Source organism: Letharia lupina (assembly GCF_014066315.1).
Source record: "Letharia lupina isolate WasteWater1 chromosome Unknown contig_22, whole genome shotgun sequence".
In the NCBI taxonomy this organism is placed as follows: Eukaryota; Fungi; Ascomycota; class Lecanoromycetes; order Lecanorales; family Parmeliaceae; genus Letharia; species Letharia lupina.
Genome location: NW_023502991.1, coordinates 328,464 through 356,121, shown reverse-complemented (window position 1 = coordinate 356,121; position 27,658 = coordinate 328,464). Strand labels below are relative to the sequence as shown.

The 27,658-nt window shown below is 50.6% G+C and overlaps 10 protein-coding genes across 10 annotated transcripts; 2 read left to right on the top strand and 8 right to left on the bottom strand.

Moving 5' to 3' along the window:
• Window positions 1–111: 111 nt before the first annotated feature.
• On the bottom strand, window positions 112–2,358 carry HO133_005732 (uncharacterized protein; the record flags this gene model as incomplete). Its single annotated transcript, XM_037296639.1, has 2 exons — window positions 112–2,089; window positions 2,138–2,358. 2 exons carry the CDS (start codon window positions 2,356–2,358, stop codon window positions 112–114), a joined length of 2,199 nt encoding a protein of 732 aa, XP_037147820.1.
• Window positions 2,359–5,114: 2,756 nt separating this feature from the next.
• On the bottom strand, window positions 5,115–6,413 carry HO133_005731 (uncharacterized protein; the record flags this gene model as incomplete). Its single annotated transcript, XM_037296638.1, has 1 exon — window positions 5,115–6,413. One exon carries the CDS (start codon window positions 6,411–6,413, stop codon window positions 5,115–5,117), a length of 1,299 nt encoding a protein of 432 aa, XP_037147819.1.
• A 1,690-nt stretch (window positions 6,414–8,103) lies between these two features.
• HO133_005730 (uncharacterized protein) lies at window positions 8,104–9,127 on the bottom strand (the record flags this gene model as incomplete). Its single annotated transcript, XM_037296637.1, has 4 exons — window positions 8,104–8,469; window positions 8,541–8,659; window positions 8,720–8,812; window positions 8,881–9,127. 4 exons carry the CDS (start codon window positions 9,125–9,127, stop codon window positions 8,104–8,106), a joined length of 825 nt encoding a protein of 274 aa, XP_037147818.1.
• Window positions 9,128–9,675: 548 nt separating this feature from the next.
• Window positions 9,676–12,075, bottom strand: HO133_005729 (uncharacterized protein; the record flags this gene model as incomplete). Its single annotated transcript, XM_037296636.1, has 6 exons — window positions 9,676–10,812; window positions 10,862–11,004; window positions 11,073–11,206; window positions 11,357–11,481; window positions 11,533–11,852; window positions 11,922–12,075. The coding sequence occupies 6 exons, from the start codon at window positions 12,073–12,075 to the stop codon at window positions 9,676–9,678; spliced, it is 2,013 nt and encodes a 670-aa protein (XP_037147817.1).
• A 2,268-nt stretch (window positions 12,076–14,343) lies between these two features.
• On the bottom strand, window positions 14,344–15,159 carry HO133_005728 (uncharacterized protein; the record flags this gene model as incomplete). Its single annotated transcript, XM_037296635.1, has 1 exon — window positions 14,344–15,159. One exon carries the CDS (start codon window positions 15,157–15,159, stop codon window positions 14,344–14,346), a length of 816 nt encoding a protein of 271 aa, XP_037147816.1.
• Window positions 15,160–15,623: 464 nt separating this feature from the next.
• HO133_005727 (uncharacterized protein) lies at window positions 15,624–16,259 on the bottom strand (the record flags this gene model as incomplete). Its single annotated transcript, XM_037296634.1, has 1 exon — window positions 15,624–16,259. The coding sequence occupies one exon, from the start codon at window positions 16,257–16,259 to the stop codon at window positions 15,624–15,626; it is 636 nt and encodes a 211-aa protein (XP_037147815.1).
• A 504-nt stretch (window positions 16,260–16,763) lies between these two features.
• Window positions 16,764–17,474, bottom strand: HO133_005726 (uncharacterized protein; the record flags this gene model as incomplete). The annotated part of the gene is made up of 1 exon (XM_037296633.1): window positions 16,764–17,474. One exon carries the CDS (start codon window positions 17,472–17,474, stop codon window positions 16,764–16,766), a length of 711 nt encoding a protein of 236 aa, XP_037147814.1.
• A 1,434-nt stretch (window positions 17,475–18,908) lies between these two features.
• Window positions 18,909–20,058, top strand: HO133_005725 (uncharacterized protein; the record flags this gene model as incomplete). Its single annotated transcript, XM_037296632.1, has 2 exons — window positions 18,909–19,093; window positions 19,173–20,058. The coding sequence occupies 2 exons, from the start codon at window positions 18,909–18,911 to the stop codon at window positions 20,056–20,058; spliced, it is 1,071 nt and encodes a 356-aa protein (XP_037147813.1).
• Window positions 20,059–20,280: 222 nt separating this feature from the next.
• On the bottom strand, window positions 20,281–24,798 carry HO133_005724 (uncharacterized protein; the record flags this gene model as incomplete). The annotated part of the gene is made up of 4 exons (XM_037296631.1): window positions 20,281–20,531; window positions 20,588–24,302; window positions 24,355–24,534; window positions 24,604–24,798. The coding sequence occupies 4 exons, from the start codon at window positions 24,796–24,798 to the stop codon at window positions 20,281–20,283; spliced, it is 4,341 nt and encodes a 1,446-aa protein (XP_037147812.1).
• Window positions 24,799–25,364: 566 nt separating this feature from the next.
• HO133_005723 (uncharacterized protein) lies at window positions 25,365–27,129 on the top strand (the record flags this gene model as incomplete). Its single annotated transcript, XM_037296630.1, has 4 exons — window positions 25,365–25,649; window positions 25,704–25,861; window positions 25,913–26,450; window positions 26,506–27,129. 4 exons carry the CDS (start codon window positions 25,365–25,367, stop codon window positions 27,127–27,129), a joined length of 1,605 nt encoding a protein of 534 aa, XP_037147811.1.
• Between the last annotated feature and the right edge of the window lie 529 nt (window positions 27,130–27,658).

Sequence of the window (27,658 nt, the reverse complement as noted above, 5' to 3'; positions counted from 1 at the left end):
GGAAGCGACAATTCTATAGGAGTGACGCCTTCGATGTGTCTATATAGGTGTATACTAGCTCAAAAATAGTTACGGTCTTAAACGGTTTTCTGCCCAGATTTTCAACATGATTCATGGCCCGTAACCCCTTCTCCTGCCCGATCCGATGTCAATCCTCCGCATCTCCTCGCTCAAGGCATCGCCCCAATCTTCCTTCCCACGGCCTATGGGAATCTTCCCGGGCACAGGAGGTGGGACATTACCAGGCGAAATCCTTGGATATTTCTGTAGACGATTTCGATTGGGCGGATTTGAAGGGCTGTTTCCCGCGTTGTGATTATACAATGGGGTGGATGCTTCGTTAAGTGGTCTACGTCCAGCCGACGGCATGGGTTGCGCGCCTTGCGGACTATTCCTGAACCTGACGGTGACCTCCGGACCCCGCCTGGTTGGTGACTTCTGCTCCGGTTCTGGAGCCCACGTATTAGTTGGTAGATGGTCTGATGGGTCAATAATCCGTCCGTCGTTGCCAATGATGGGTCCGTCACCAAGCTTTTCTTGTCGTTCATGTTGTCGAGAAGCTTCCGTAGCTTGCTCTGGTGTGCTGTACCTCGCGCCTGGATCATTGACGCCGTTTGCAGCGCTGATGGACGGGTTGTAGGCGTCAAATGAGTCAGGCGAGAAAGGTATCCCGGATTGCTGTGGTCTCTCTGCAGGTGCCGGTTGTGGGCTCAAAGACTTGCGTACAGGGGTACGAGGATCTGGGCTTACCGCTCGCGGCTTGGATATTGGGGTGGAGTATCGGTCGACAGGGGCGGAGTAGCGGTGCGCTCGCCTCTCTTGCATATTCTCAAAGCTTCGAGGCAACGGCTGCTGTATAGACTGAGTTGCTGAGGAAGCGGGGTTAGTCTGAGGAAGCGGCTGATTAAGAGACTGTTGCCTTGCGCTCATGCGCCTTTCGTACGTCCTTTCCGACTCGTCCTCAGCTATTTTAGACTCGTAGCCAGGAACAAGACTAGGCGGCATGCCATGATGCAGGTACCCTTGCGAATTAGAAGGCGATACTGAGGGTTGATACCCTTGAAATGTAGAATTGCTTTGGACCTTGGCCAAAGGACTACCAGAGATACTGCCGGTAATATTGCCTCGAGCACGTGGAGTAAGAGGCGCCGCTAGAGGAATGGATCGGTGAGCTGGAGGCGGAGGAGGGGGCGGTCCTTCATCATCCACAACAGTCTCGGCATCCGGCCATGCATGTGGCATCGTATTCTGGCGGAGCCGGGGATCTATGAGCCGGTGATCTACCATCGCTGGCGAAGAATTGGAATGAATCATGCCATTCTGCAATGGTTGCGCTAGTGGCCTCATCTGCCAATCATCCGCGTATTCCGTATCGTACTCATTCTCTTGGTCATAAGGTTGCCCATTCTGTGGGCTTTCACCGAGCACCGGAGCGCTGACTTGTCTGTAATCTGCTTGGCTGGTAGATTCGTACATGTCGAAATCAGGCTGGCTTGGCGCTGGTGCCATATTTGGGTTGTCGTTGTACGGTCTTTGGGCTTGTTGGCTGTTGGCTAAAGGCGAGCTTCGAGGCTGTTCATCTTGTAGACGCTGGTGTCGCTTATCTGTTGGCGGTGTAGACTGGAAACCGTAATCGTCTGGTGACGCAACGTAACGCTGCTGAGAGCTTGAAAGATTTTGGCTGATTGGAGGAGGTGTTTGAGGGAGAGGTGAGGAGCGAGAAGGGTCGGTTGGGTCCGCAGGCAAAGGTCTTCTCTTGACTGGCTTGGGCTGTCTCGGGCCGCCAATGCCACTGCTTACTTGATCCATAGACCCCATGACTGGGGCAGATTGACGTCGGCCTTCTGCATTCTCTAGTTTTGGGCGTATATCATAGTATGTGAGCTCAATCCTTATGTCTCCTGCGTATCTTCCCTTGCAATTGAGGCCATGCCAGAGATCATTTGTTCCTCCACCAGGTATGATTATTCGGTCGAGAGGAACCCAGGTCTCTCCGATGAGTTCAGTCTTCCTGTCGTCGTTGAATACAGATACTTTCAGTTGGTAGTAGTCAGGGGAATCATGAACAGTGAAGCGCATTTCCTGATCCCTGAAGCAAGTCAGTATGCTACCACTGTGATGGAAATTGATGTCTCACCATTTCGGTGTCTGCCCTCCTCTTTTGTCTGTGTCGGTCTTCTTGGCCTCCTTCCCTAGTCTAGCAGCACAATAAGGATCCTGCTTTCCCATCGTTTTCCGGTTTGGTAGGTTTTTCGCTCGATCAACAATGACGACAAGCGTCCCAATTTCAGGCCCATCGAGAGTCAAGTCGGCATAGATCCCAGCGGTATGGGCGCCGCTGAGGGCCGTTTTGGCCATGATCCGTATCTGTGGTCGAGTCGCAGATGGCGGAATGTCAGATGCGCACTCGTCAATTCCGGATGGCTGGGCAGCTGTCCAAAAATAGGCGTAAACAAAAGCGGGTAGTAGCCGCATCCAAACCTTAAAGTCGGCGTGGTGTCAAGATCAGGTCTACCGTCTAAAGTACCTTACGCATCGCCGTTTATCGGGAAAGCGAACGATGACAAGCTTCTTAGCCGCCTTGCACATCTACTTGAGCTGGTGAAAGTGCTTTGCACAGTTTCATTCGTTATGAATGGTAGTCTATAGCGTACATGATCTCCGACCTCCGCCAAACTCCCCACCAGCACCACCATTGACCACAACGTGCTGTTCTTCTCCAACATCCGCCAATACCACAATCAGTAACCCCAACCCGCTGCTCTCCTCCCAATCACAGCCAATGCTCAATAAACCAGGAGAGAGTGATGGGAAAAGATGTGCGCATCAACCAGCGGTAGTGTAAGGCCGGTGACACAGGAGCGCAGATCATAGGCAGTGCCTTTGAAGACCTTTGCAGAGTTCCAAAAATTGGTTGCATGTCCCTTCCACGGTAGACAATATGAGGATCATGATGCATGAAAGTAGATGTGCTAAGCACAGTGGAAGTCTCGGTGTCAACCAGCGGTAGTGTAAGGCCGGTGACGTGAGAGAGTGGCAAAAAATTTGGGTTTTGCGTATTCCCAGACGCATATGAGGATCGTTGTGCATGAAAAGAAGTAGTAATGGGAAGTCTCAGTGTCACCAGCAGTAGTGTAAGACCGGCAACGAGAGAAGTGTTTTCTAAAAATTCTGGCGCCGTTGCATGCGGCAATAAGAAGTGGATCAAGAGTATTTTAGGGAGCTTGAGGCCCATGCAAACTCAGTGTCAACCAGCGGTAGTGTAAGACCGGCGACGAGAGAGGGTTTTGTAAAAATTGTGGTATGTCTCTTTCACGGTAGACAAGATGATGATCATGAATCATAAAGATAGAAGTGCTAAGCACAGTGAAAGTCTCGATATCAACCAGCGGTAGTGTAAGGCCGGCGACGAGAGAGTGTGAAAGGAACTGGCTCGAACCACTTGCGTGAATTTCGGCACAGGGTGAAGATCAGGGCATACCTTGCAGTGTTTTTTGGCACTAATGACTCCACCAAGCGCAATTACAAGAAGCAGCCTAAATTGAAGTATTATCAAGAGTCCTCCGAAAAATAGTGTGAGTGATGAGTACTTACTGTTCCCTTAAAGCTCACGATCCGACACAAGAGATAGCCTAGAGCGAGATATTATCAAGAGTCCTCCAAGAAATGATATAGGTGATAGGTACTTACTGTTTCCTTAAAGCTCACGATCCGACACAAGAGACAGCCTAGAGCTAGGTATTATCAAGAGTCCTCCGAGAAATGATATAGGTGATAGGTACTTACTATTTCCTTAAAGCTCACGATCCGACACAAGAGACAGCCTAGAGTGAGGTATTATCAAGAGTCCTACAAGAAACGGTAGGGGTGGTGAGTACCTACTGTCGTCCCAAGCTCACGATCCGACCCTGTAATGTTAACAATACCAAAACGCACAAAGCACGCGAACAACTAAATGATGATGAAAACCTGGTACCACGTTGACTCACTGCTTTTTCTAGGAGGGTTTTTTGGGTGTTCAATTTTTTTTCTTGGCCACGTACTGCCTTTTCTGTTATTGTGGGTGATTGTAATCAAAGCATAAGTTGAACGGAATAAGATCTCGGAGATGCGACTCGGAGGGAAGAAGTTAGTGAGGTCGGATTCTTTCAACTGTTCTGACTGAAGGAACACAATTCGAGGTGCCCAGCCCCAAAAAGGTCGTAGTAGAAATCGGTCGAAAGGTGATGATCATATTTCACTCTTACTGACGAGCGGTGGCAGGGTGTCCAAGCCCGACAGCCGCTGCAGCCTCGAGACGAAAGATGAAGGTGTTGGCGAAGAGAAGATGGTGGTGTCCCAAGAAAGCTTCCGGTCTGCCTGACGAACAAACACCATGAGGGGCCCAATCCCCACGGCGGTGTTGCAGTCTAGAGTCGGAAGCTGAGAAGGAAGAGAATAGGGAGGTGGAAGACTTGGCGTAGTGATGTCCCGACATAGCTTCCGGTCTGCCTGGCGAACAACCACCATGAGGGGCCCAACCCCCATAGCGATGTTGCAGTCTAGAGTCGGAAGGTTGGTGGAGGAGCTTAGAAGACACATCGACGTTTGGCTTGCGATGTCGATGTAGGAAATGTTGAGAAGTCCGTGATTTGTGAACTAGTCGAAAGTCGAAGGAGGTCTGTGGGAACGTTGCGGTGAGAAGTTGTCGAGCGGATCGCTTGTGAGACATGAGTGCTGTGTGGTCTTATGAGTTGGTCTCGATGATACTGGTGACACCCGTTAGGATGGAAAAGTTGGTGGGAAACGGGTTAACTCACGACACGAGGATCCGCTAACAGGCCGGTATGGATTGCCATACGCTACCTCGTCTCAGCCTTCCAGGTTGCGACGGAGCGCCATGCCAGACCGCCTCGTGGTTAGTATGGGAAAAGGAAGGGGGAGGAAGGGGGGTGTGAAGGGGGGGAAGGAAGACGAGGCAGTCTAGCACCCTACCGCTGAAGCGAGGCAGTCATGTAATGGATCGTGGTCGAAGCGAGATGTCCAAGAGCATGTCAGGAAGACGACCTCGAGGAAGTGCGATGACGAGGAAGAAGGTTTGAATTGACAGGCGGACGAGCTAGAAGACTTGGTCGTCATCGTCGGAGGAATTGTCGTCTTCTTCCACCCTCATATAGTGGGAATCCTTCTGGAAAGTCCCGTTCTCTCGTTGCCGTGTCCTTAGACGTGCCCTCCCAAATGAAGGAGGCGTTGGGATCTCTGGCACCTGCGAACGTATGAATGAGGTCCTCGGCAAACTGAACGACTTTGCGAGGGCGGTCAGTGCGAGATTTACGAGGATGAGGGTCCACGCCCGATTCCGCTGGAGTGGTTGCCCACTGGTAAGGGGGAATGTTGTAGTTCCGGACGGGGACATCGCCGTCTTCTTCACAACAATCGCAGGTCCTGCCCTTGTATAGTGGCCCATAGCCACAGTTGCGTCGTGGTCCTGGTTTGCTTGGTCTTGCAGGGCAGTAGTCCGAGGTACCTCGGATTTTGTATGACTTCAGGCGACGAGGGAGGTAGACTGGCGAAAAGTGCCTAGGGAATTGGGACATTGTATGCGGCAGGAAGACGGGCGAAATAGAGTGAGGTATAGGAGTTCGGGTGAGAGGAATGTTCGCTGGCTTGAATCTTCCAAGCAGTTGAACACGAGCCTTGCGACCGGTGGGCGCCGATGGGATGAGAGATTCGGCGTCGAAAATTCGGTCGGATATCTGTACCAAGGCGTAGATGTGATTGCACTCTCCTGGCTTGTCCTGGCGGAAGTTATCTGGCATCTGGACGGTAAGCCAGCCGTACCGTCGTGGCGCAGGAACGGCGACAGGGATGGCGGCGGCAGGAACGATGACATCTGATGGCATCGATGATGGCTGGGAGGTCGATGCTGGCGCGGTGGTGACGGGTAGCAAAGACGGTACTCTGGACGACGTCGAGGAGGACTTGATAGTCGACGCCGGAGTGATCTTGACAGGAGGCGTAGATCTCTTGGGACCAGGTGCGAGGTTGGCAATGACACGCTGGCGGCGCTCGGCGATCCGTTCGGAAACAGATGCGCTGTTGGCTAAGGGAGCGATCTTGGCGAGAGATCTTTGCTGGTGCTGACGCAAGGGTGGGCAATCCTTGGAGGCACTGGTGGAGGCGGCGATGGGGAGCTTGGACTTCAACGCATGGGATGTTGATGGTGATGCGGAAGTGGGCTTGACGACGGTGGGCTTGCTGATGGACATGGCGGAGAAGAGCGTGGCGATGTCATCGGCGGTCTTGACGGAGGGGCGACTGGCTGCAGCTGGGACTACAGAGTCGTTGACGCGGACAGGGATGCGCGAAGATGCTGCGAGGGAAGGCATGGCAGCAGATGCGCGGTTGACTGAGAGTGAGATGAGTTGTGGCATTGTAATGTTGTGTGAATGTAAGAGCATTGGTAGTGAGAGCTTTTGGTGGAGGAGAAAAAGAAAAAGAGAAAAAGAAAGGGGAAAAACCCAGATACTTATACCTGAGAATCCCGCAAACTTGCTCACACAGGACCTTGGAACCTCAAAACTTGTGCCAGCGGCAGCAAGACAGCCTGGGAGGCATGGTGTAAGAATGATGATGATGATCGGGTGTATTGAAACCCGTATATGTCTCCAATTCATCATACCTAGCCATCCGCCCTTGTAGCCTTCACGGAATCCTCACAGCATCTTGGGCTTGCTTTCATCCAAGGCCTGTTGGGTAGCCCTGTGTGCCAAGGCGTTGGGGAGCTGCTAGCATAACTTCGTTGAGTCCCTTGGCAGTAGAGAAGCTCAGACTGTTCACCGGATGCATGAAAGAAAGCATTCGAGGACGAATCGCTGAAATCAGTGGAATGCGAGAAGACGTTGCAGAGAAGTAAACAGATGTCGTCTAAATGGACGTTGAGATAGTGGAGATAGTGCACCTGCCCGTAACGAACCGCTGCGAACCAGCGGTACCGATCTCGGAGCGCTTGTCCACGTGGGCGTGCCCAGGTATGGCAGCCAAAACGCACTGGAAGCTTGGCGAAACTTTCGATGGCACCGTACTCAGTAGAGCTTTTGATAGACGACAAGGCTTCAACAGACAGTAGTGATGAAACAAGATCATCATGAGCTTTTAAGATGCGTCCGCAGTGGATAGAAGATGAAAGGATGCTAGGATATGTCTTGCCCATGCACTACTCCTACATATTGAAGTCTGCTACAACAGGTGAGTGCAGCCATCAAAGGCTCCCAAGATGATAGGTATGGGCCTATCTGGAGTGAGGATTTGATAACTGTACTACAGCTACTATAGAATACTTCGTAATGTAGGGTATACCATTTGGAAACGGGGAACGGAACGCTGGGGTAGATAGAAAGTTGGTAGACCAAACAGAACACGCTGAAACATACACACGTGTCTTTTCTGAAAAATTTGAAAGACCCTGATCAAGTAGGTGAAGCCGCAGTATGCATATGTAGCACTAGAACGCGTCAAGGACAATGTGGCGGGCTAGTAGGCATGGCAGCAGAAGCGGATGAGGAAGCTACGCTGTTCATAGAGACACGATCGATAGTGGAAAAATTTGATGAAGGCTCCTCAAGTGGCTTGCTCCAAACAGACGAGTCCCTAATGTACTGAACAGAAAATGGCGTTTCTTTTGATACAGCGCTAAGCGGCTCCGTCCGGGTAGCGACAAAAGCAAAAGTGAAACCAATATCAAAGTTCAATGAAATGAACCTTAATTGCGGTCTAACAGCCTAACAGTTTTATACTTGGCTCTGGCCCGAGAAGTTTTTCGGTGCATAGCACAGCTCTTAGTTCGGATCGTACGACTATCAGACCTACTGTCGTCGCGGGATCGGTCTCAAGGAGATGACTTTCTGGCTAGGACTCACAACATTACGTGAAAGAGTGATCGAGGTCCGTACATGTCCTCATCGCACTTAGCATCGGCACCGCGGCTGTGGGTGGCCATCCCGTGCTACCACAAGGACCTCCAGATATCCGCTGACACCAGTCATCGCGCACCAATTGAATGCCAACGTACATTTCCAGAAATTCCAAACTCGAGAGACCAAAAGCAAACCCCTCTCCCACACGCTACAGCACCACACCAGAACCATCAGGAACTCTATTCCTAGATGTCCAATCCCACGCCTCACCGAAGTTCCGACACTGATGCTTGATCCCCCACCCATCCACAAGCACCGGCTTGTGTCCTCCATACTTCTCACGAAGTGCATCCTCGCCGATCCCCTCGAGCCATTTTTCGGGGAACTCATTCGCAGACTCGATAGTCAGATCGCCCGCGCACATGATGCCCTGGCGTACATAGTCGAAGCAGTGGGCGGTATGTCCGCGAAGTAACATGAGTTTCTTCTCCTCAGAGACGAGTTCGATGCCGGGTTGCGTGAAGGCGGGAACGGTGCCGTTGAGGGCGGCGTAATAGCTCGCTCGGAGAACTGTCTGCAGATGGGATGATGTTAGCTGAGGGGGAGTGAGCGCCTGGAAAGCTGATTGACTGGGGGGATATATACAAGGCAGTGCAATTGGTGAAACATGGAGATGCCGTAGACGTCGGGTCCTGTCTTCATGGGGATCCCGGGCTTGAGTCCGTAGGCTTTGGCGTTCGGAACTACGATTGCACCCCCTCCTTCTGTGCGCGGTGTATGCTCAGTGGTAGCTGATAAATGTGGGGCGAGAGGAAGTTACTCACTGGGTCTTAAGGCTTCCCACGCTGCGTCGCTTTCTGGCGAAGCCGGGGCCATGAATGTTGCATTTTCATCGAATGTTGTAGTTATGATAGGAACTAATTAGCCACCAGCGGTTAGGACTTCATGTCTCATCAGGCAATTGCTCATGGTAATTAGATCTTACTGTCAGGGATAACGGCCCTCGGTCGCTTGGAGATGTGCAACAACCCCTGAGCAGTCCAGACGGTAGCGAAAACGAGATTGAGCAATAGCAAAAAGGGCGCCACTTCGTATATCTTTTGAACAACAAAGTGCAGGATGGTGGGTCTAGGGGTATCGTGCCTTTCCCGGCTGGAGCTATCTTCACCTTCCGGGACCTGTCTATACGAACCCTGAGCTTCTTGTCGCCAGTAGTCGAGGAACCCTAGCATGGCTTGAGCTTCAGATTTTCACCGGGGCTCACTGTTCAGTGGGGGCGTTGCGGAAGTCAAAGCGAGCTCGAGGGGTACATTCGAGCTTCACGCCTTGGTGTAGGTATGGTCCATTTGCCATCAGGAGTCTCCTCGTAAAATCAGGTCGAATGCCGAATGCGTAGATTGAGTCCAGTGGCGAGTAGAAGTCACACCGCATTGGGCAGAATCAATGTTACAGGTGGACGGTTCGATTTTTGCTAAGTACCACACATCAGCCCTTGATATTGTTGCTTAATATTGTTCTCATTGGATGAAAGGGCCCGAATTTGGCACGCTGACTTGAGAAGTGCTAGGCATAATCAAGGAACAAAGAACATTCAAGGCATTGCAGCCAAACTTCGAGAAGGGCAACGATATAACGTTCTAACCCGATCGTAGTATACCTTTCTTAATTTCTTGTCAACCAACATTTCTTTGAATTATTGGCGGTTAACTAGTAAAGAAAGTGCTCTGGTCGACAGGCACCAACGTGAGGCCGGTATTGGTACCCTGCTCGTCTGCCATATTTAAGTGCCTGGAGGTTTCTTTATAGCCATCCGGCGCCTTGCGTCGGTGTCATCGGAAGAACTCTCGTCCTCGCTCCCATCGCCCCAATTGCTCTCGTTGTTTTCATTTGCCCAACTGCCTTCTTCTCCCTCATCACCATGTTTGACTTCATTTCTCTCGCTCTTCTCGTCTAACTCATCTTCTTCATCGCTGTCAGATATAACGACCGGATTGCGCTCGTTATTCTCATTTGCCCAGTTGTCTTCTTCTCCTTCATCGACTTCATCACCCCGATTGAACTCGTTTCTCTCGCTCCTCTCGTGTAATTCATCCTCCTCATCACTGTCAGATATAACGACCGGATCTTTAAGGTCATTGCCATTACGACCGCTTGAAGTACCGTCCGATACAACAATGGGCTTTCCAACGCCGTCCACTCTTGGGCCCTCGGATGCTTCGTGGTGAGTGTCCTCATCGTCGTCATCGTCATCTCTCCAAATATCCTCATCATTGCCGTCATATCTCCAGTTATCCTTGTCGTCGTCGTCGTCGTCACTGGATTTGACACGGGTTTCCTGCACCTCTCCTCCTTCCTCCTCGGGGCCATCTAGTTCCGATGTGGGAAAAGGTGGATATTTGATGGTTTCAGTGAAAGGGTTTCTAGGTTCTTTTGGATCTGGGAGGTCCGATGGCTTCGGCACATCCTTCACAACAGGATTCCAGTAATTCCAGTCCCCAGGCGGCATTTGGTTGATCTCGCTACCTGCGTAGTAAAGTCGATCTTGTTTCTGTAGGCTTGGATTGGCAGTATACTCGTTCATTATGCGCTGACACTTTGCCCCGATCTTGAGTTCAAGCTCTTCGATGCTCGGACGATCCCATGGCTCTGGCATTAGGCAAAGCTTTATCAGCTCTGTTAGAGCGCCGCTGTATCTTGGGGTTCGGACGTTCGGGATGTCGACAAAAGCCTCATTGACAGTCCACTCGTCATCAGTCAAATAATACACGACGGCCTCATGTGTCAGTAGTTCAAACATTATTGCGCCAATGCCCCATATGTTGGTGTGCGCAGAAATTTTTGGCAGTGGAGCTGTCCCGTCTAGGTGCCTGTTCATTTGGGTCGTAAGTGCAATTCCTGAGTGGAAAAGTCTTTGCTCCTTTCATGAGAATTAGTAACTTGCCAACATTGGGTTGGACAGTACTCACTGGGGCGTAATACCCTTGGGTTCCAGCGCCTCGAAGTCCAATTGGGTTTCCTTGGTCACCGTGCTTGACTTTGATAGCAAGACCCCAATCTCCAGTCTTGGCGACTGGGTATGATGAGAATGCACTATCTTTGTTCTCAACGCCTAGGAATACTATCCATGTTATTGAGTTGTCTAACTCAGCCCAAGCAATCTGGAATGGAAAGACTAACTATTTGCGGGCTTCAAATCACGGTGCACGATTCGATAGCCCCAATTGGTGTCATCCGGTCCATTCTCCATCGCTGCAGCTACTTTAACAAGGTTGTTAAAAGTGTGCCATAAGAATGGCTCCGGAAAATAGGTCCTTTGCTTGTCAGGCGAACACAAGAAAACTTACAGGTAAGGATCCACCAACCTGAATCTTTTATAGTTGACATTAAGCGTTACTAAATCACCATAGGGACAATACTCCATATATATGCGATGTTTTCTGACATGCATATAACGTTTGTACGCTATCAGTTTGGGCACAGCCTGGCAGCCGGTCTTATTCAGCCTGCGCATCATTTTGACCTCCTCGGGCACTTCCCCGGTCCATTTTTCGACAGGTATAGTCTTGCTTTCTTTGATGACGATTTGCTTGAATATCATTCAGCCGCTTAACAGAACAGAACAGAAATCTGACAGTACCTCTATCACAACGTTATTGTCATCTCGCAATTCCCACAGACCTGCTGTTCCAAAACTTCCTGAACCCAGTGGCCGTTTGCCAAGCCAATTTTCATTCTCGAGACCGGCAGCCGACTTGATGAATGCAGCATGGTCGGTATTCCAGCAAGGTGATTCATCATCGGCTAGAAACATTGCATCTAGTAGGCCAGGTGTGACGTCGAACAGTTCTGGCGGACCAGAATACGGAAAAGAGTTCGGAGAGGGTGGAGTGGGCACTTTTCCAGGCCGCAGGTGTCCAAAAGAGGATCGTTTATTTCGCTCGGATGGTCTGGCTCCCTCTGAGACAGTAATTAGTCGATGGTGTAGTCAGGATGGCTGTATGGGAGCAGAGGGTGGCTTGTAATTACCGTCTTGGATCGCATCAGCTTTTACGTGTCTTCTATCTCTATCTACTTCAAAGAACGAAGACAATCGCAATTTTTTCCGTGGAGACGCAGAGTGAGGTTCGCCATTGCTCTTGGAGGCCTCGTCAGAGATACTCTGTCGCTTGTTCGTGGACATTTCTACTCGATCTTACTCGCGCTCCACGTAATTCTAAAGACTCAGAGAAATGGAATGGGGAACAAGCGTTGAAACTAAACCCATCTCAAACGACAGAAAGATTCAGCTCCATTTCCTCACCCTACCGGCTTCAGGATTACTGTTTTCAGAGTGACAAAGGAATGCGTAAATAACAAAGAATCATCCAACAAGCAAGCGGAGAAACGGAACTTTTGAGGGTAGACAAAGGAGAGGGGGAATGCAGCACTCGTTTGCGGCATGCTGAACGAGCAGAGTGTCTTATGCATGTATTTTATTCCCCGTACGATCCCGTACGTAGGATTATATCAGTCAAGCAGAAGCTTCTGCACCACTTCATTTTCTGTAATTGAGTTTGCATGATGTCTCTCGATTGAAGGTTGCAAAAGCCGAATTACGGAAGCTTTTTCTTGGCGTGGCTTGTTAAGGTCTAGCTCGTTTTGGCTCGTAGATTAGATTAGATAAGATCATCATCATCTACAAGTCTTCGCGTCCTTAGCCCGCCCTTCGAGGCACTTCTTCTCTGCTCCTAATAGTATCAACGACAGTGACTCTCTATTTCTACCTGTATCTCTAGATCCATGATAAGGTTTCTACTTCGTGTCCACTAATTCACTTCTCCCATCGCATGTAGCGCTCCTATCAGATGCAATAGAGTAGCCACTTGATCCACAGAGAAATCAAAGGCGACGAGGATGCAACGATCACCCGTGGACCAAACCAATACCACTCCATTGCTACCGGGACAATGAATGATAGGAAAGACAACTTGAAGAAAGCCAGAGATACGAACGTATTTGGTTATAGCAGAAGCTCGCCATCAAGTGGACGTCCCTCCAGAGTCTTGATGGGTTTGATAGTGCGTCCTTGAGGATGCTTGAGAACATTCGGCTGGCGATCGAGGCACGCTCTGAAGGAGGACAATGAATGGCGCAGCTACATCTGGGAACTAAGCGCCTAATTGATCTCCAGTATTGGCTTACTGTTTGCTACAGAAGCCTCTACGGGACCTACTCATATTGCTCTCGGCGCAATCCTTGATTCTTATACTTGCTCCCCCGCTCGGACCTGCAGTTTTCGCAATGTTTCTTCCTTCCTGGATCTCCTCATTAAGACCATCGGCACGAATTTGCGATACATAGCAGCGAGCTCCGCCGATCTGTCGCCCCCAAGCCCTAGATCTTCTCTCCCATGTGCAACCACCAGTTCTGGCCAGCTACGCAAGCTCTGTTTGTCCTCCTTCTGAGCTTCATTTTCTTCGCAAGCCTGATCATTACGATTTTCTTCTTGTGACTTGCTACAAATTTCATTGACGGCACTTTCTGACTTTTCTAGTAAACTCTGCAGCGCGATCTCCCTTTCAAACTCGGAAAATGGCCCTCGCTGTCTTTATCGGTGGTAGACTACTCGAGCAGCCATTTTGGATGGTCCTGTCTCTTCACCGGCTTGTCTTTGGTGCCAGCTCAGGGGAGATATTGGGCCGTATCCAAGGACGACCTAGACGACGGATTGTCATTGCTATGTAGGAAGTTGACAGCCTTTGGTCTTGAACCAATTTGGTGCGAAGTAGTACTAGAGGGGTTGATGGTAGGAATGTACAGGAGCTGAAAGGCTTTTGGAAAGCTATTCGAAAAAGAATGCGCCTATTCTTAGAAGCCAAGCTTCTACAAGGACAAAAATCCGAGTTTGCAAGCAGAAAACGAGAGAATACATTCGGCTTGTCCTTCATCCTTGGGTCTTAGCCCCAAGCATAGTGGTAAACCATGGCACTTGCTCTGCGAAATCGTGGACGGATGAAAGAGTTTGATGAAGTTGCCCTGGATTGTGCCATTTGTCTATCAGCCACGACCCTGATCAGCGTCACGTACCCTATACCTTCGACTAATGTCGGCATATCGCACAAAAGTGCTCTGAATTTGGTAGTTGCCTTGCACTGCAGCAATATGCCTATTATGAAGGTGCCGAACGACATACGCCAGCCGTATCTCAGCTCTCACGGCCAAAGCAGGTCAATTTCGAAGGGCGATATGCTACCACTGCTGCGGCAATATCGACACGATGGAAATTTGATCGCAAGATATGAAGGCTAGAGGAAAGCGACACTAGTTGTGGCATCTCAACAGATTGTGACTGTTAGACCTAGAAGGCAGCCAAGAGTGGAAGCTGATTGACTGAACAGGTCAGAAACAATTGTCAAGGAAATGCAATGTGAGTTTTTGCTACTGGTTTACGAGTTGCCGACTTATGACTTTACGGATCTCTTTCTCTGAAATTCTCTGACGCCAATCCCCATGCAAGTCCAACTGGCATCCGCATCCTCCTCTCCTTCTCGATCTCTTCGACAATCTCCTCCGCTACTTCAGCTCTCTGCTTCGCACCCTCGATCTTCTTGTCAAGATCATACCAATTAGTCTGAAAATTCTCATTGAAATCATCGAGCCATACAATCCAGCTATCCGAGTAAAAATTGAGAAGCTCGATAGCCCAGTGGCCGTCTGGATTATCCGTCTGCACCTTTGTGGCTGTCGCTCGCGCCTTTTCCATGATCCATTCCACATTCTTCATTACGTAAACGAAGTCAGGCGTGCCAGACCACCGCATGTCAGTCCCATCGAGGATTTCCGGCATGCAGTCTTTCACGCAACGGGCGTAGCGACCGCGTTCCCTCAATTCTCGCATGTCGTTTCTCGTTTTCTTCATCTCTTGCGGACATACCCAATACTTGATCGCATTTAGCACCCCAGGCGCTTCCTCCTTCTTCTTTCTACTGGCTTCTTCCTGGTCTCGATCTCTGTCCCTGATGTTCATCGCTTTCAAAATGTCAATGTTTTGCGCAGCATAGTCTAAAAGCTGGTACTCCCTCATGCTCTGGTCTGCCGATCTTTCCCATGTTGAGCCGACGGCCAGTTGGTGGAGCTGGCTTGGGAGTCTCGAGAGGTTTTGAGTGGCATTTTGCCTCATCTCTGCTGCCGCAGTATCGGAGATTGGGAAGTTGTGATGATCATTAATACCCATGGGCTTTTTCCAGTATTGGACTTGGTATGATAGCTGCTTGGGTGGCGGCATGTTCGCGGCCGAGTTGTGAGATTGGAAAGGCATTTGGGAATTGTGAAAAGTAAGTCGTTCCAGGGTTGGGCAGGTGATTGAAACTGATTTTACTGGTACCGTGGAGTAGGAAGAAGAAGAGGAGGAAGGAGCGGTGCGTAAGCGGATTTTAATAGGAAACGATATTGCAATATAAGCCTTGGCGCCTTTGCTCAGTACGCATAATGGCATTAAATCCCTGCAGAATCTAGTGAGTTATCTCTCTGCCATCAATGCGAGCTAGCATACTGAAAATTTTCACCAGTCATGGTACCATTGTTTTGCACCGGATGCAGGCCATGCGCCATCCTGCTTGGCAAGTGCGTTCGATATTGTGGATCAAATCAACCATTCTATCTACACATCTCAACTATCACCAAGTCCCACGTCAACAAGAGGATAAAGAAAAAGATAAGTATGTGTAAATATCTATTACCTGAAAGAGACTATAACGTATCTCTTCCTCGCAGAATGTCACAAAACCGTTCCCTCCAAGCCCCCTCAGCCAACCAATCTTCCTCCCTCAACATCGCCTCTGTCCATTCCCTCGCCTCTTCATCCCACTCGTCGCTCAAAAACACCACACCAGCGAAGTCCATATCCCTCACAAACGCCGCCACCTCCTCCGCAACCTGCAGCAACCCCGCCGCCTCACTCACGACCAAGATACTGAAACCCAGCATCCCAGCCGTCGTCATACACCGCCAAAGCTTCGTCAGATATCCGACCCAAGCCCAGAAATGCCCCTTCAGGTACCCGACCTTCCCATCATCGACGCTCTCCCCCCTCGCGTGCCGCCGTCCCATGCCGCGGAGCGTGAACCCCATCTGCATGAGCATGTCCTGTATCTCGTCAACTCTCCGCAACGTCGACCCGCAACGCAGGATGTAGACTCCACGGCTGACGGGGATGTGGTCGACGAAGTCGAGGCGCCGGGTCAGCAAAGGGAGTTGCCCGCTGCCCGGCGTTGTCCAGTCGACCCTGCTGGCTTTCCATCGGTGGAAAGCCACGTAGGCGCGGATGGCGCGTTGTTCCGGCCAGGTTTCGCCGGTCAAGGGGCCGTGGAGGTTGAAGTTTCGCATTGGTGCGGGAGGGGGAGGGGGAGGGGGTTGGTGGAAGAGGTGGAAGGTCGGGCGGGTGGAGTTGACTGATGCATAGCAGAGTAGTAGGAAATCAGGCGTGAATGTGGTTTGACAGACAGAAAAGAATATTGCAATAGTAAACTTGGCTGTTTTTCCTCTTACGGATGACTGCGTTGAAAGCAGAGATTACTTCGTTAGTCACCTGTCAGCTATATTTGATCAGCAGGCTCCACGAGTTGTCATCAGTGTGACAGGGCGTTCGAGTTTGAGAACTGGTACAAAAGGGATTGGGGGTATATATGTTGGACGATGGGATTGATACCTTATGGAACTTTCCCCCTTCACTCCCGAGATAGGGACTTAACAGCCCAAACCTGATCGTACCTCGACAGTATCTAGTATCTATAACCTTAATAGCCCGGTCATCCAATGTCAATCGTAGCCTTTCCCTTCAAAGACCCAAACCATCCCTCAAACACCTCCCCACTCCCTCTCGTCGCTCTCCTACTCCACCTCCCCCTCCTCACTCTCACCCTCCTTCGTCTCACTCTCCGAGTCACTCGATCTCAAACTCTGATAGCCCTCATCCCCAAACATCGCATCACGACTACTGACCGTCTGCACAGTATTCCTCAGCTCCTGCAGCTGGTTAGGAGTTGTCGAGCGACGGCCTTCGGTGCCTGGCAGGCGTGCTGATAATCTCGTCAAATTACTGCTAGCGGTGTGAGCATCTTGTGTGTCGACAGACCAGGTTTCCGGAGGTGGGATCGGGAGGAAGGATGCTAAAGTCGGGAGATCAAAAGATCGGTTACCAAGGTCATCGGTTGGTAGGCCCGGGTCGCTGATGTATTCTTCGGGTTCTTCAAAGCGCATGCTTTCGTCCAAAAGCCATCGCACTGGGCTTTGCGCTGGCTGCATCTCCCTTGATTGTTCGAAAGACCGCCATGCTTGATCTGCTCTTGCCCATGTGACATGCTCTTCCGGAATGGGCGATAAACCGCGCAGTCTTATTTCTTCCCTGTCTTGGTCTGTGATTGGAATGCCGCTTCTTGTTAGGATTGGTAAGTAGATATTATCGAAGACCGAGATCTCTTCTGGTGTTCTTCCATTGTCGGTTTGGTTTGCTTCTGGGTTCGGAGTGCTTGCAATATGGTTCAGGGATAAGGCGTCGCCGAGGAACTTGACCGTCGACAAGGGACGCTCTTCTTTGCACATCTTAGCAGCAGCGGAAGAGTAGAGAGGGTAATCCTAAATCTGAGCGTATATTTGTTGGAAGCAGAGAGCAGTAATGACGATGATAAGATAGCAAGGGTTGGAATTGAGAGAGATTGATGATAAAGTTCAAGAGACACGGGAGAATAGAAGAAAGGTGACTTCGATAGCATTGCAATAATGACGCAGAGACAAGAGTTTTTGAATATATTGCATTTCCTGATGTCTGGCTGAGCATGTTCTTTAATGCTCCATTCAGACAAGCTGTGCTTGGCGATCAAATGGTGACCGGATTGTTGCCTGACCAAACCGTGGACAAATACTTCCTCTGAGGGGATACCATCTTCGATTACTGTACAGGCTGTGATCGGAGTGACAACGCGGGTCGAATGCGAAGATACATCATAGTGATCAGCTATATTGCTCTGGATCCTTGCATGATTTCAGCAGCGATAGAAGATTCTTGTAACACTACAATCCTTGTGAAATTTCGAATGTTCTGATCAAAAGCCCAACGAGCTGCATGCCTGGATGAGTCGTGGGTATTGATGGAGGAGTCCCTTAACCAACCCCTTCTGATTGCGCAGACTACGCAACTCAAGTCGCAGTCGTTAAGAAGCTATCGGTAGGTAACTGCCTTCCCAGGCGATGATGATCACGATCACAAGGTTGCTTGAGATACTCTTTTGGTTCGCGCATGGAAGACTCGTTTGATCCGCCCATGAAAGATTATCTCTGTGTACCGAGACGAGGTTCTCGGTTAGTATTCGATTTTGAACCTTGCAATGAAACCCCCAACTTTTCCATTCCCTCTCACCCTTTGCACACGTCCAAGTAGTGGTGAACACGACGTCTTCTGAAGTATCTGTAAACGTGCGATATTCCATACAATTCGGGGTAATTCTGTGCTCGGAATGCACATTGACTTCCATGCGATCGGTGAGTTTGTAGATTGCTTCGCGAGCTCGCATAGATGAGGACGGAAGTCTACTTCGTAGTTCTGCGCTCGACTGAGATGAGCGGTTAAGGCTAAGAATCCAAGTCCGAGAGTATTGTTAGTCTACAAAAACCCAAGCGGAGCTCAAGGTGGAGATGGGGGTATCCCGCACGATGAAGACACAATAGGTTCATCTACCCTCAACTGAAGATATGAGGGGTGAAAATCATAGGGGTGTAGGAGCGAGGTGACGATTGAGCGATGAATAGACCGACCAGAGCACGAGGAGCTTCGGTAGTCCACAGTGCACGTCGGAAGCTGTCAAGAGAATGGTCTGAGCGCCTCAAAATTGAGGTGGAGTGAGGAGTGAATCCATCTAGAATGTTCAATTTTCAGCCAATAGAATATGTTGTACAAAACTCTTAACTCCGCTCATTTATCCCCGAAGCAATCACCTTTCTAGAGCTCAAGCTCTCTACACCCGCCTCACTACCTCTACAATGCCCTTCACAATCACCCTCCCAGCGCCCCTCTCACCCCTCCACCACAATGAGCCTTCCGACTCCCCCTCCCTCGACTCAGACGGCGACACCGACATGCCTCCCCCCTCCAAACGTCCCAAACTCTCCACCAGATCCATAGTCACGCCCGGCGAAACCGTAACCGACGACCCCCAATGGATGCGGTATGCACTCGTCTTCCCTCCCACCCTCCACCATCTCCCACCCATACTCATCCGCAAAGGCTTCGCTGACGCGCCCCAGCGGCCACGGGACCTACACGCACCCCACGTCCCCCCAAATCCTCTCCTCCGTCGCCGGCACCCTGCTCAAGACCAACAAACTCCTCTCCATCCGCCCCCTCCGCGCGCGCTACACGCCCGAAATCGGCGACCTGGTCGTCGGCCGCGTCGTCGAGGTGCAAACGAAGCGCTGGAAAGTCGACCTGTCCGCCCCGTTGCTGGCCCACCTGCCCCTCTCCGCCATCAACTTGCCCGGAGGGATACTGAGGAAGAGGACGAGTACGGACGAGCTTGCGATACGGACGTTTTTTGGCGAGGGCGATTTGCTGGTCGCGGAGGTGCAGAGTGTGTATCAGGATGGGGCGGCGAGTTTGCATACGCGGAGTTTGAAGTACGGGAAGTTGAGGAATGGGGTGTTCTTGTCTGTTTCTGGGACGGGTGGGGGTGGAGGTGGGGTTGTGAGGAGTAGGAGGCAGGTGTGGACTGTGCAGACGGCTAATGGGGGTGGGGAAGTCGATGTCGTGCTCGGTGTGAATGGGTATATATGGATCTGCAAGCATGTGGGTGGAGAACTTGTGGAAGGGAAGGGTGGAAGACATGCGGGTGCTGGTATGGGGGTGAATAACTTGGAAGAGAAGGTCGGAGAGGGCATGTACGAGAATAGGAATGAGAGTATTGGTGAGGAGACGAGGTGGGAGATTGCGAGGTTGAGCGGATGTGTAAGGGCGTTGGTCGAGGGTGGCTGTAGGGTGGACGAGGAGATGGTTATGAGGGCCTATGAAGCGAGTGTGGAGGATGAGGGGGTGGGGGGTGAGGAAGGAGAGGAGGGTGGAGAGTATTTGGGTGGGGAAAGGGGGAGGAGGGTTGTGAGAGAAGCGTTGAGGGCTGTGCATGCTGCGAGAGAGTAGAGAACCGATCAAGAGCCATTTGTATGTGATCCAAGGCACGAGGTCTCAATTTTCCTCCGTCAGGGAGGCTCGACCGCGAAAGCCTCGGCTCATCCAATCTATTGTTACACTTTTCGAAAGACAACGCTCACGCAGGCCCAATCGCGCAACCGCCTGCTTGATGCCAGATGTTCCAAATAAAACTAATTGAAGACAGGTGAAGAGTGGAAGAAAGGTACCATCCTACCGCCGCTTTCCACTTTGCATATTCGTGAACAGTAGCTTGAAGCCATTGCACAACGCCCTCATATCAGGGTACATATTCTTTTGGAGCTCAAATGCCTGCGGAACGACTTTGACAGCCCAGTGTTGGACCTGAGCATGCTGGCCAGCTTTGAAGCAAAGGAAAAAGTAGCCGGCGTGTTTGGGATCGATGCAAAAATTGTAGACGGATCGTTTGGGATTGGCTTCGGTGTAGGTGGTCAACCATCGCTCTGTGAAAGTATGTCAGCAAAGTCTTTTTGTTGAAGCAAGGATTGCTGCTGCTTACCAGTATCAGCTTTACTGAGGTTCTGATACTTCTCATGAAGCATCATCTCATCCACCTTCTTGGCCATCGCTTTTACATGGTTGACAATTAGTTCATCGAGATCACTGTAATTGTAACGGCCGCCAATCTTGAGTGTAGTTCCTCCGGAGATTTGGTTCGTTTTGTCTAGCTCAAGCACATCGATGTGCTGGTAAATGTTGTCTGATACCTTCCAAGTCACAGCAAGATGGTCAAGCCCTTTCGAGGAAGGACGAATAACCAGGTCGCCCCGAGCTTGAGAGCCAAGATACTCCTCTGCTTGAATGCTGTTGAAGGGTTTGAATAGGGGATGCTTGATGACTCTCTGGGTACGGCCGGAAACATCGTTTTTCTCCATCATTGACTCCTTGTCTTTCCGCTCCTGGTCCTCGTCCCATTCATCCCTCATGCGATCGACTTCCTTTCGATATGGTCTTTGAAGCTCGTCTTCGCGGAGGGAGAAATTAGCGGTCAGCTGCTTGCGATTGAGGTAGGTTATCTTGGCCTGTACTGTCTGATGAGCGGAGAAGAGTTGCTTCGCGGAGACGTCTGGTCTATTGGAGACAGCAAGAGCAGGTACAGTGCCCTCAATGCCGCAGTCCAGCTTGGCTTCGACATAATCATCGGCAACCTTTTTGATGGAGACGGGTACTACCATGCCTTCACACAATGAATCCGAGGTCTCACCAGTGAACATGGTGAAGATCTCGTTGGTCGACAGGAGTGCAAAGTTCCTTCGCAACTCCTCGTACGGCTGCTGTAGTTCAGCACGAATCGTTTCTAAAGTGGCTCGCTTTCGCTGATTGAAGTTTTTCTCCAGCTGCTCCGCGTACTCCTCCAGAATGAGATCATTGACCTTCTCTTGGGACTCATCCTTAATGAGCTTTCTGACAATGGCTCCTGGACCATTCTCTTGCTGCTCAGCTTCGATATCTTCCTCGTCCAATTCAAGAGCATCAGCAGCCATCTTTCGTCCAAGGTCATAGTCCTCTGGGTGCACTCGAGTGTTGTCGAGGTAGTCAGCGTCCGGTTCTGAGCTGTCGAATTCGATGAAGAGGAAGCTGGCACAGTTGTTCCAAACCTTTGCCCCAACAGCGGCTAAGATATTCCGGTCCGGGTCACCTACCAATTCCGATCGCGAAGAGACGACGCCACCATTGAGATTGATAACTTTGATGAGTTGTGCGGCCTTTCGTGGTCCCAGGCCACAAATGTATGGGAGCAGACTAGCAGTGTACAAATCACTGACAGCCTCATTGACATCTACACCACACAGATTGACCATGTCGACCATAGATGTCTCAAGCGCCTTAATAATCTTCTCTTGAGGTACGTATCGCTGAGCTGCATCAAAGGAAATAGAGATGATATCGCGGCCTAGTGATGCGTACTCTTTCAGAGGATTCTGGAGGTACTTGGCAAGAGCCACGCAGTACTTTGTGAGAGGTGCAAACCCGGGATGCTCCATGTTCGCCCGTTCACTGGTCTGGTACAGGCGTGCCACCTCGTCATTGACAATCACGACCTCCAACTTGTCGCTCCTGTCGTTGCCGTCCTCGTCTTCGTAGTCGGCTCCGCGCAGTTCTTTACGTTCAACGATGTCATCGATCTGTTTGTACAGCTTGCGAGTCTCTGCAGAGAAGCCCGAAACACCGATCACGTCCGGCTTCCGTCGCTCGACAAGCTCCACGAACGCTTTCACATCTGCACCGTCCTCTGTACCTCGTTCAGCGTCTCCCATGACAAGATCAGTGAATTTTCCATTTTCGAGGACTCGTCCGTCTTCCTCCACCCAAGCCCAGCAGACTGCGTCTCTGCCAAAGGTACCAGTGCCATTCGAGAGAGCAAGCACACGTGGCACTGTTCCCAGCATCATACCCTTTGGTTTGTACGGTGCTTGATCAAGTCGCTTGCCATACTCCTCGCGACAGTTTTTGGCTACCGAATTTTCACATTCAAACTTCAAAGCCTCCTTCACGCCTCGTGCCATAATTTTCTCAAGCTTTAGAAGAGCTATGTCTAAAGTCTCCCTTCGCTCGCGATTCCAGGCGTCAGCAACTTCACTGAAGTTATCCGATTCCAGGTCTCCGTAGAGCCGCTTCTTGAAGCCATCGTGGTTTTGAGTCCTCACCCTCACCTCAACCAGACCTTCTTCTTCTGCCTTGAGCATGCGAAGGAAACGGTCCGGGTTCTGTGCAATGTCAATGAGTTGCTGATTTCGAAGGTATTTGAAGTCGTAGTAAGGGTGTTGATCATCGATCTTGCGAAGTCCTTTCTCTGTCCGATAGCACTCGACAATACCGTTCCCAAAGTAATGTCGGCGCATTACCTTTCGCATTTTGGGACTCATAGCTATCTCCTCTGCAAACATTGCTTTTGCAGCCCGCAGACATTGTGCGCCAGACGAGTATTCGGGGGGATCTAGTATGTCTTCGCTGTCTGCCATGTCATCTGGGCGCTGGGTTGGATCCTCTGTAAATTGGCGTCTGCCTTCTTTCATAAGGGCGTTTTGGGCGAAAGAGTCAGCAGATATGCCGAAAGCACGCACGAGTCGATACACCTTGCCAGTCCGAATTTTCTCAAATAACATCTTGGACGCACCCGGCCGTCGCTGGGTTGACCCGCTGGTACCGGTTCCGTTATGAAGAGCCACATCGGCAAGACGTGAAGGGTGTTGGAACTGTATATAGTCTTGCACATCTTGAAGTTCCTCCATAGTGACTGCTATTGGAAGCATTTCTTCGATGACGGGATCGTGGAAATCCTCGGACAAGGCTGAGATGTTGTCGTAGGTTCTTTGCAGAGCGTGACGCTTCTCGACAAGAGCCCTGAATCTGAGGTCCATGTCGAAAATCTCCCATAGATCGGATTGATTGAGTAACTTCTCAGCGTTGACAACATATGGTGTTGCGCTAGGATTGTACGGATCTGGTGTGACGGCTATCTTCTGCGCATGGATGAGATAGTCTTTGCGATGTTGGAAGATGAATGGCACTTCAAATTCGTCGACGTTCATAAATTCCAAGACCTTTGCGACCGACTTTTGAAACGCATCTCGAAGGTCCGGATCAATGGATTTCTTCGGAAGCATAAGATCCGATATCCAACTCGATTCTTCCTTGAGCTCTTCATCGGTAAGCTCAAGATCTTTGTAGGGACTTCTCGCAAGCTGGAAGCGCTCTGGCTGATCCGTAGCCCGTATTTGATTGTCCTCATCCGTCAGCATACGGTCGACAAGCTGAGAAGGCTCGAAAACATCCTTAAGTTCGATACCCTTAATTATAGCGTCTGGATCGTCGAGGTCTACGGGTCTTTGTTCGTTCTGTTCTTCCTGGTCTTGGAGCTCCAGTGCCCAGTCATATTCAAACCCTGTACCAAATGCTTCTTTCATATCTTCTAATGCGATTTCGTCCAGACCAGCAGCGTCTTTCACTCCTATGATGTTTCTGCTGGGTTTCCGTAAAACATCGACATCATCGTCGTCTTGTCGTTGGCCGTCTTCGTCGTCGAAGTCCTCCTCGATAAAGTCCTTGAACTCGTCCTCAAGTGTTCGAGGGTCAACGCGGGCGGAGCCACGTTGGCCTTCGGGTGCGCGAGGCAGATCGTCATCTTCGTCGTCGTCAAAGATATCCCCTACACCTCTTGGCCTTCCATCTCGATCATCTTTGTGCCCACGTTTCAGACGTTTGAGCTTGGGCTGAGCGGAGTGTTAGCAGAGCAGGTTTTGCAACAGACAAGTTGGCATATACCTCGCTGGTAACGCGCTGCTCATATTCTGGGTGTGCTTCTCCGATCAGATCCAAGTCCTCTTCGTCTAGGCCGGCCTCCTCTTCCTCTCGTTCTTCCCTCCTACGCTTCTTTCTCTCCTGTTTCCTCCGCGCGCGTTCCTCAGGCTCTTCGTCGTCTTCGACTATAAACCCTTCTCTGACCTAGAGATCACAATGATACCCGGTCAGTGAATGGCTTCAGATGTAGGCGCCAGATGACAGAAATTCTACCGCTTGAGCTGCCTCCTCATCGTCGTCGTCCTCCTCTTCACTCGAGTCGTCGAGATGGCCGTTGACTCCGTTGACTCCATTTTTACCATTCGTACTCCGCCTGATCTCACCAGTCTCTTCATCGAACGATTCATCGCCCTCGTCGTCGTCGTCAAGCTCGGCCTCTCCTACAATCAGGTCTCGAAGGGCACTCATGTTGGACAAAGGTCTGGCTAGGTGAAGAATGTGAATGCTTCACGGATACCTGTATGAGCATGCTTTGATGACTTCAACACTGATAAGTGAAGTGAAAAGGGGAAGAATGGCAGTGCTTGCGGGATGTTTTGAATGTTTCGAACAAAGTCAAGAAGGTATTCAGATCTCGCTTACATAATGATCTGAATTCGGCCTAGCTCAGGTTTCAATGTGGGATGAAATTCAGTTCTATTCTTGGAGTCACAATCTTGTTGACCTGTCAAAACGGCGACATCACCGACATGCATATGTAGCCAACAGCAGCCTATTGAGAGCCTGATGCTCAAGCCGTCATGCAGATGCCGCAAGTTTGATGAGCTTCGCCCTGCAGTCCGCATTCGAGGATCTGCATCCACCGTCTGCACCACTGGCTGATTGCGCAGATTGTCTGCACCTATCAAGTTGCCCCGACTGCCACCACTGCCATACTCGCGAAATTGCCTCTTGAGGGACCATCTATTACCCCCTTGAACAATAAGAAGTAGGCTTCGCTTCCCTTTCAACACTCCTCACACATTACCGTCAAGATGTCGTCCGACATGAAGACCCGGACGTTGGGCCGCAAGAACGTCAAAGGTCTCGCGTTGAGCGCTGCCCCGAAGATCGCTCCAGCCCCATCAGCTGGTGATGCACAGATACCAGGAGCGTTGGGAAATAATGTGGCGAGGTCAGACACTCTGGAGATTGGGGTCGAGTTCAAGCTGGACTTCAAGACTGAGGACCTCATCGTACTGAAAGAGCTCGGGGCTGGCAACGGAGGGACTGTCAGCAAGGTTATGCATGCAGCAACCAAGGTCATTATGGCCAAGAAGGTATTTGTTCGAGTCGATACGAGGAAAGAGAAAGCCAGCTAACCGTTGTGTAAGGTCATTCACGTGGAAGCGAAGAAGGACGTTCGAAAGCAAATAGTCCGAGAATTACACATCATGCACGACTGTACGTCGGCGAATATCGTTACCTTCTACGGTGCATTCCTCCACAATTCAGGAGACGTTATAATGTGCATGGAGTATATGGACTGCGGGTGAGATCTCACGTTCCATCCACACTCCGACTGTTTCTGATTTGGACGTAGATCCCTAGACCGCATCTCAAAAGACTTTGGTCCTGTCCGAGTAGATGTCCTTGGAAAGATTACGGAAGCAATTCTGAGTGGGCTCAACTACCTTTACGATGTTCATCGGATCATGCACCGCGATATTAAGCCGTCAAACGTACTGGTCAATTCGCGAGGCTACATTAAACTCTGCGACTTTGGTGTTTCGGGCGAGCTCGTGAATTCAATAGCAGATACCTTTGTGGGCACATCGACCTATATGGCGCCTGAAAGAATCCAGGGAGCCAAGTACTCGATCAAGTCGGATGTATGGAGCGTTGGCCTCACAGTGATGGAGCTGGCTATTGGAAGATTCCCATTTGATGCAAGCGATGCAGCGGCAGGGGATAGAGCAAGCGCCGGACCTATGGGGATCTTGGATCTCCTACAGCAGATCGTTCACGAACCTGCACCAAGGCTACCACAGAGTGATGCATTCCCTCCAATCATCGACGAAATGATCCAGAAGTGTCTTCTCAAGAACCCAGATGATCGACCTACGCCTCGCCAACTATTTGTATGTGCCATTTATGTAAACCCTTTTGCACCGATTACTGACACAAGGCTTTTAGGACAAAGACATGTTTCTGGCAGCCGCTAAACGAACGCCCGTTGACCTGGAGCAATGGGCCGTTTCAATGATGGAGCGCCACAATCGCAAGTCTCACCTTGCCCCACAGCTATCACCCTCTACGCAAGCCTTGCTCCGGGGAGAGTCCGTGCCCTCTCCTAAGGAACCGACTGTTTCGACGGTATCCAGGACTCCTACTTCTGGCGAGATACCAATAGCCGACGAAGAGATTAAGGCATCGCCGCGCTCGGAACAGCCTCCAATCCAGCGGGTGATGCCTGCGGAGATCAACGGCACAGGCATGTATCCTTCTCAGAGCTCCGCCTTTGACCGCCAAGGCTTCCCTCCGCGCACATCAAGTACCACAGCTCCACTATCAAGCCGGTCTCGCGAGGGAGAAAGCTTTAGCCCCAAGAGTGGTCTGCCGAGCCATCCAAGGGATAGCGGGAACTTCAACCCTCATCCAAGAGACAGCGGACACTTCAACCCTACCACAACACTGCCAATTCGCCCAGCCCCGCCGCCTTCTGGACCCTTACCTCCACCACCTAGTGCGAACTTTAGAGGCCAGCGTCCAGTGACCAACGGTTCGCCCTACTCGTATAGCGATAGCCAGCAGTACTGAGCCTAGAGCCCAACTGAGCAAGATGTACGATAAAAAATGTTCTAGAATTTGCCAGCAAGTCGACTCTCAATCCTCAGATTGTCCATCAACAACATCACCACGTTACTTATACCCCTTCCGCAACTTCACCAGTTCTTTTTCTATGCATCTCGGGAGCGATTCGCGAAAGCATCTAGCCGGCGTTTCTCAGTTGACATACGGGGGTCGCGTACGAATGTATGAGGTATCTCGAGGCTTTTCATTTCACGGACGTGTGGCGCGGAACTGGGTAACACGCAACAGCCGAACGTCGATGGATAGGAAAGCATGTTCAGTACGAATTAGCTAGTTCACCTGCTCATTTTCGAATACAGGCTGTCTTGTGCACCATTACCGTTCGCACCAGTGGGGGCTCTCTTTCTTTTACGTTGTCTCGCAGCTTAAACTTACACGTCCCTCGTCTTTCACTTCTCCTGTAATATCTCCTGTTCATGTAGTTGGCGAAGTGCGCGTACTATACCGGGAGTCAATCGAGCCATCGTGTATCTCT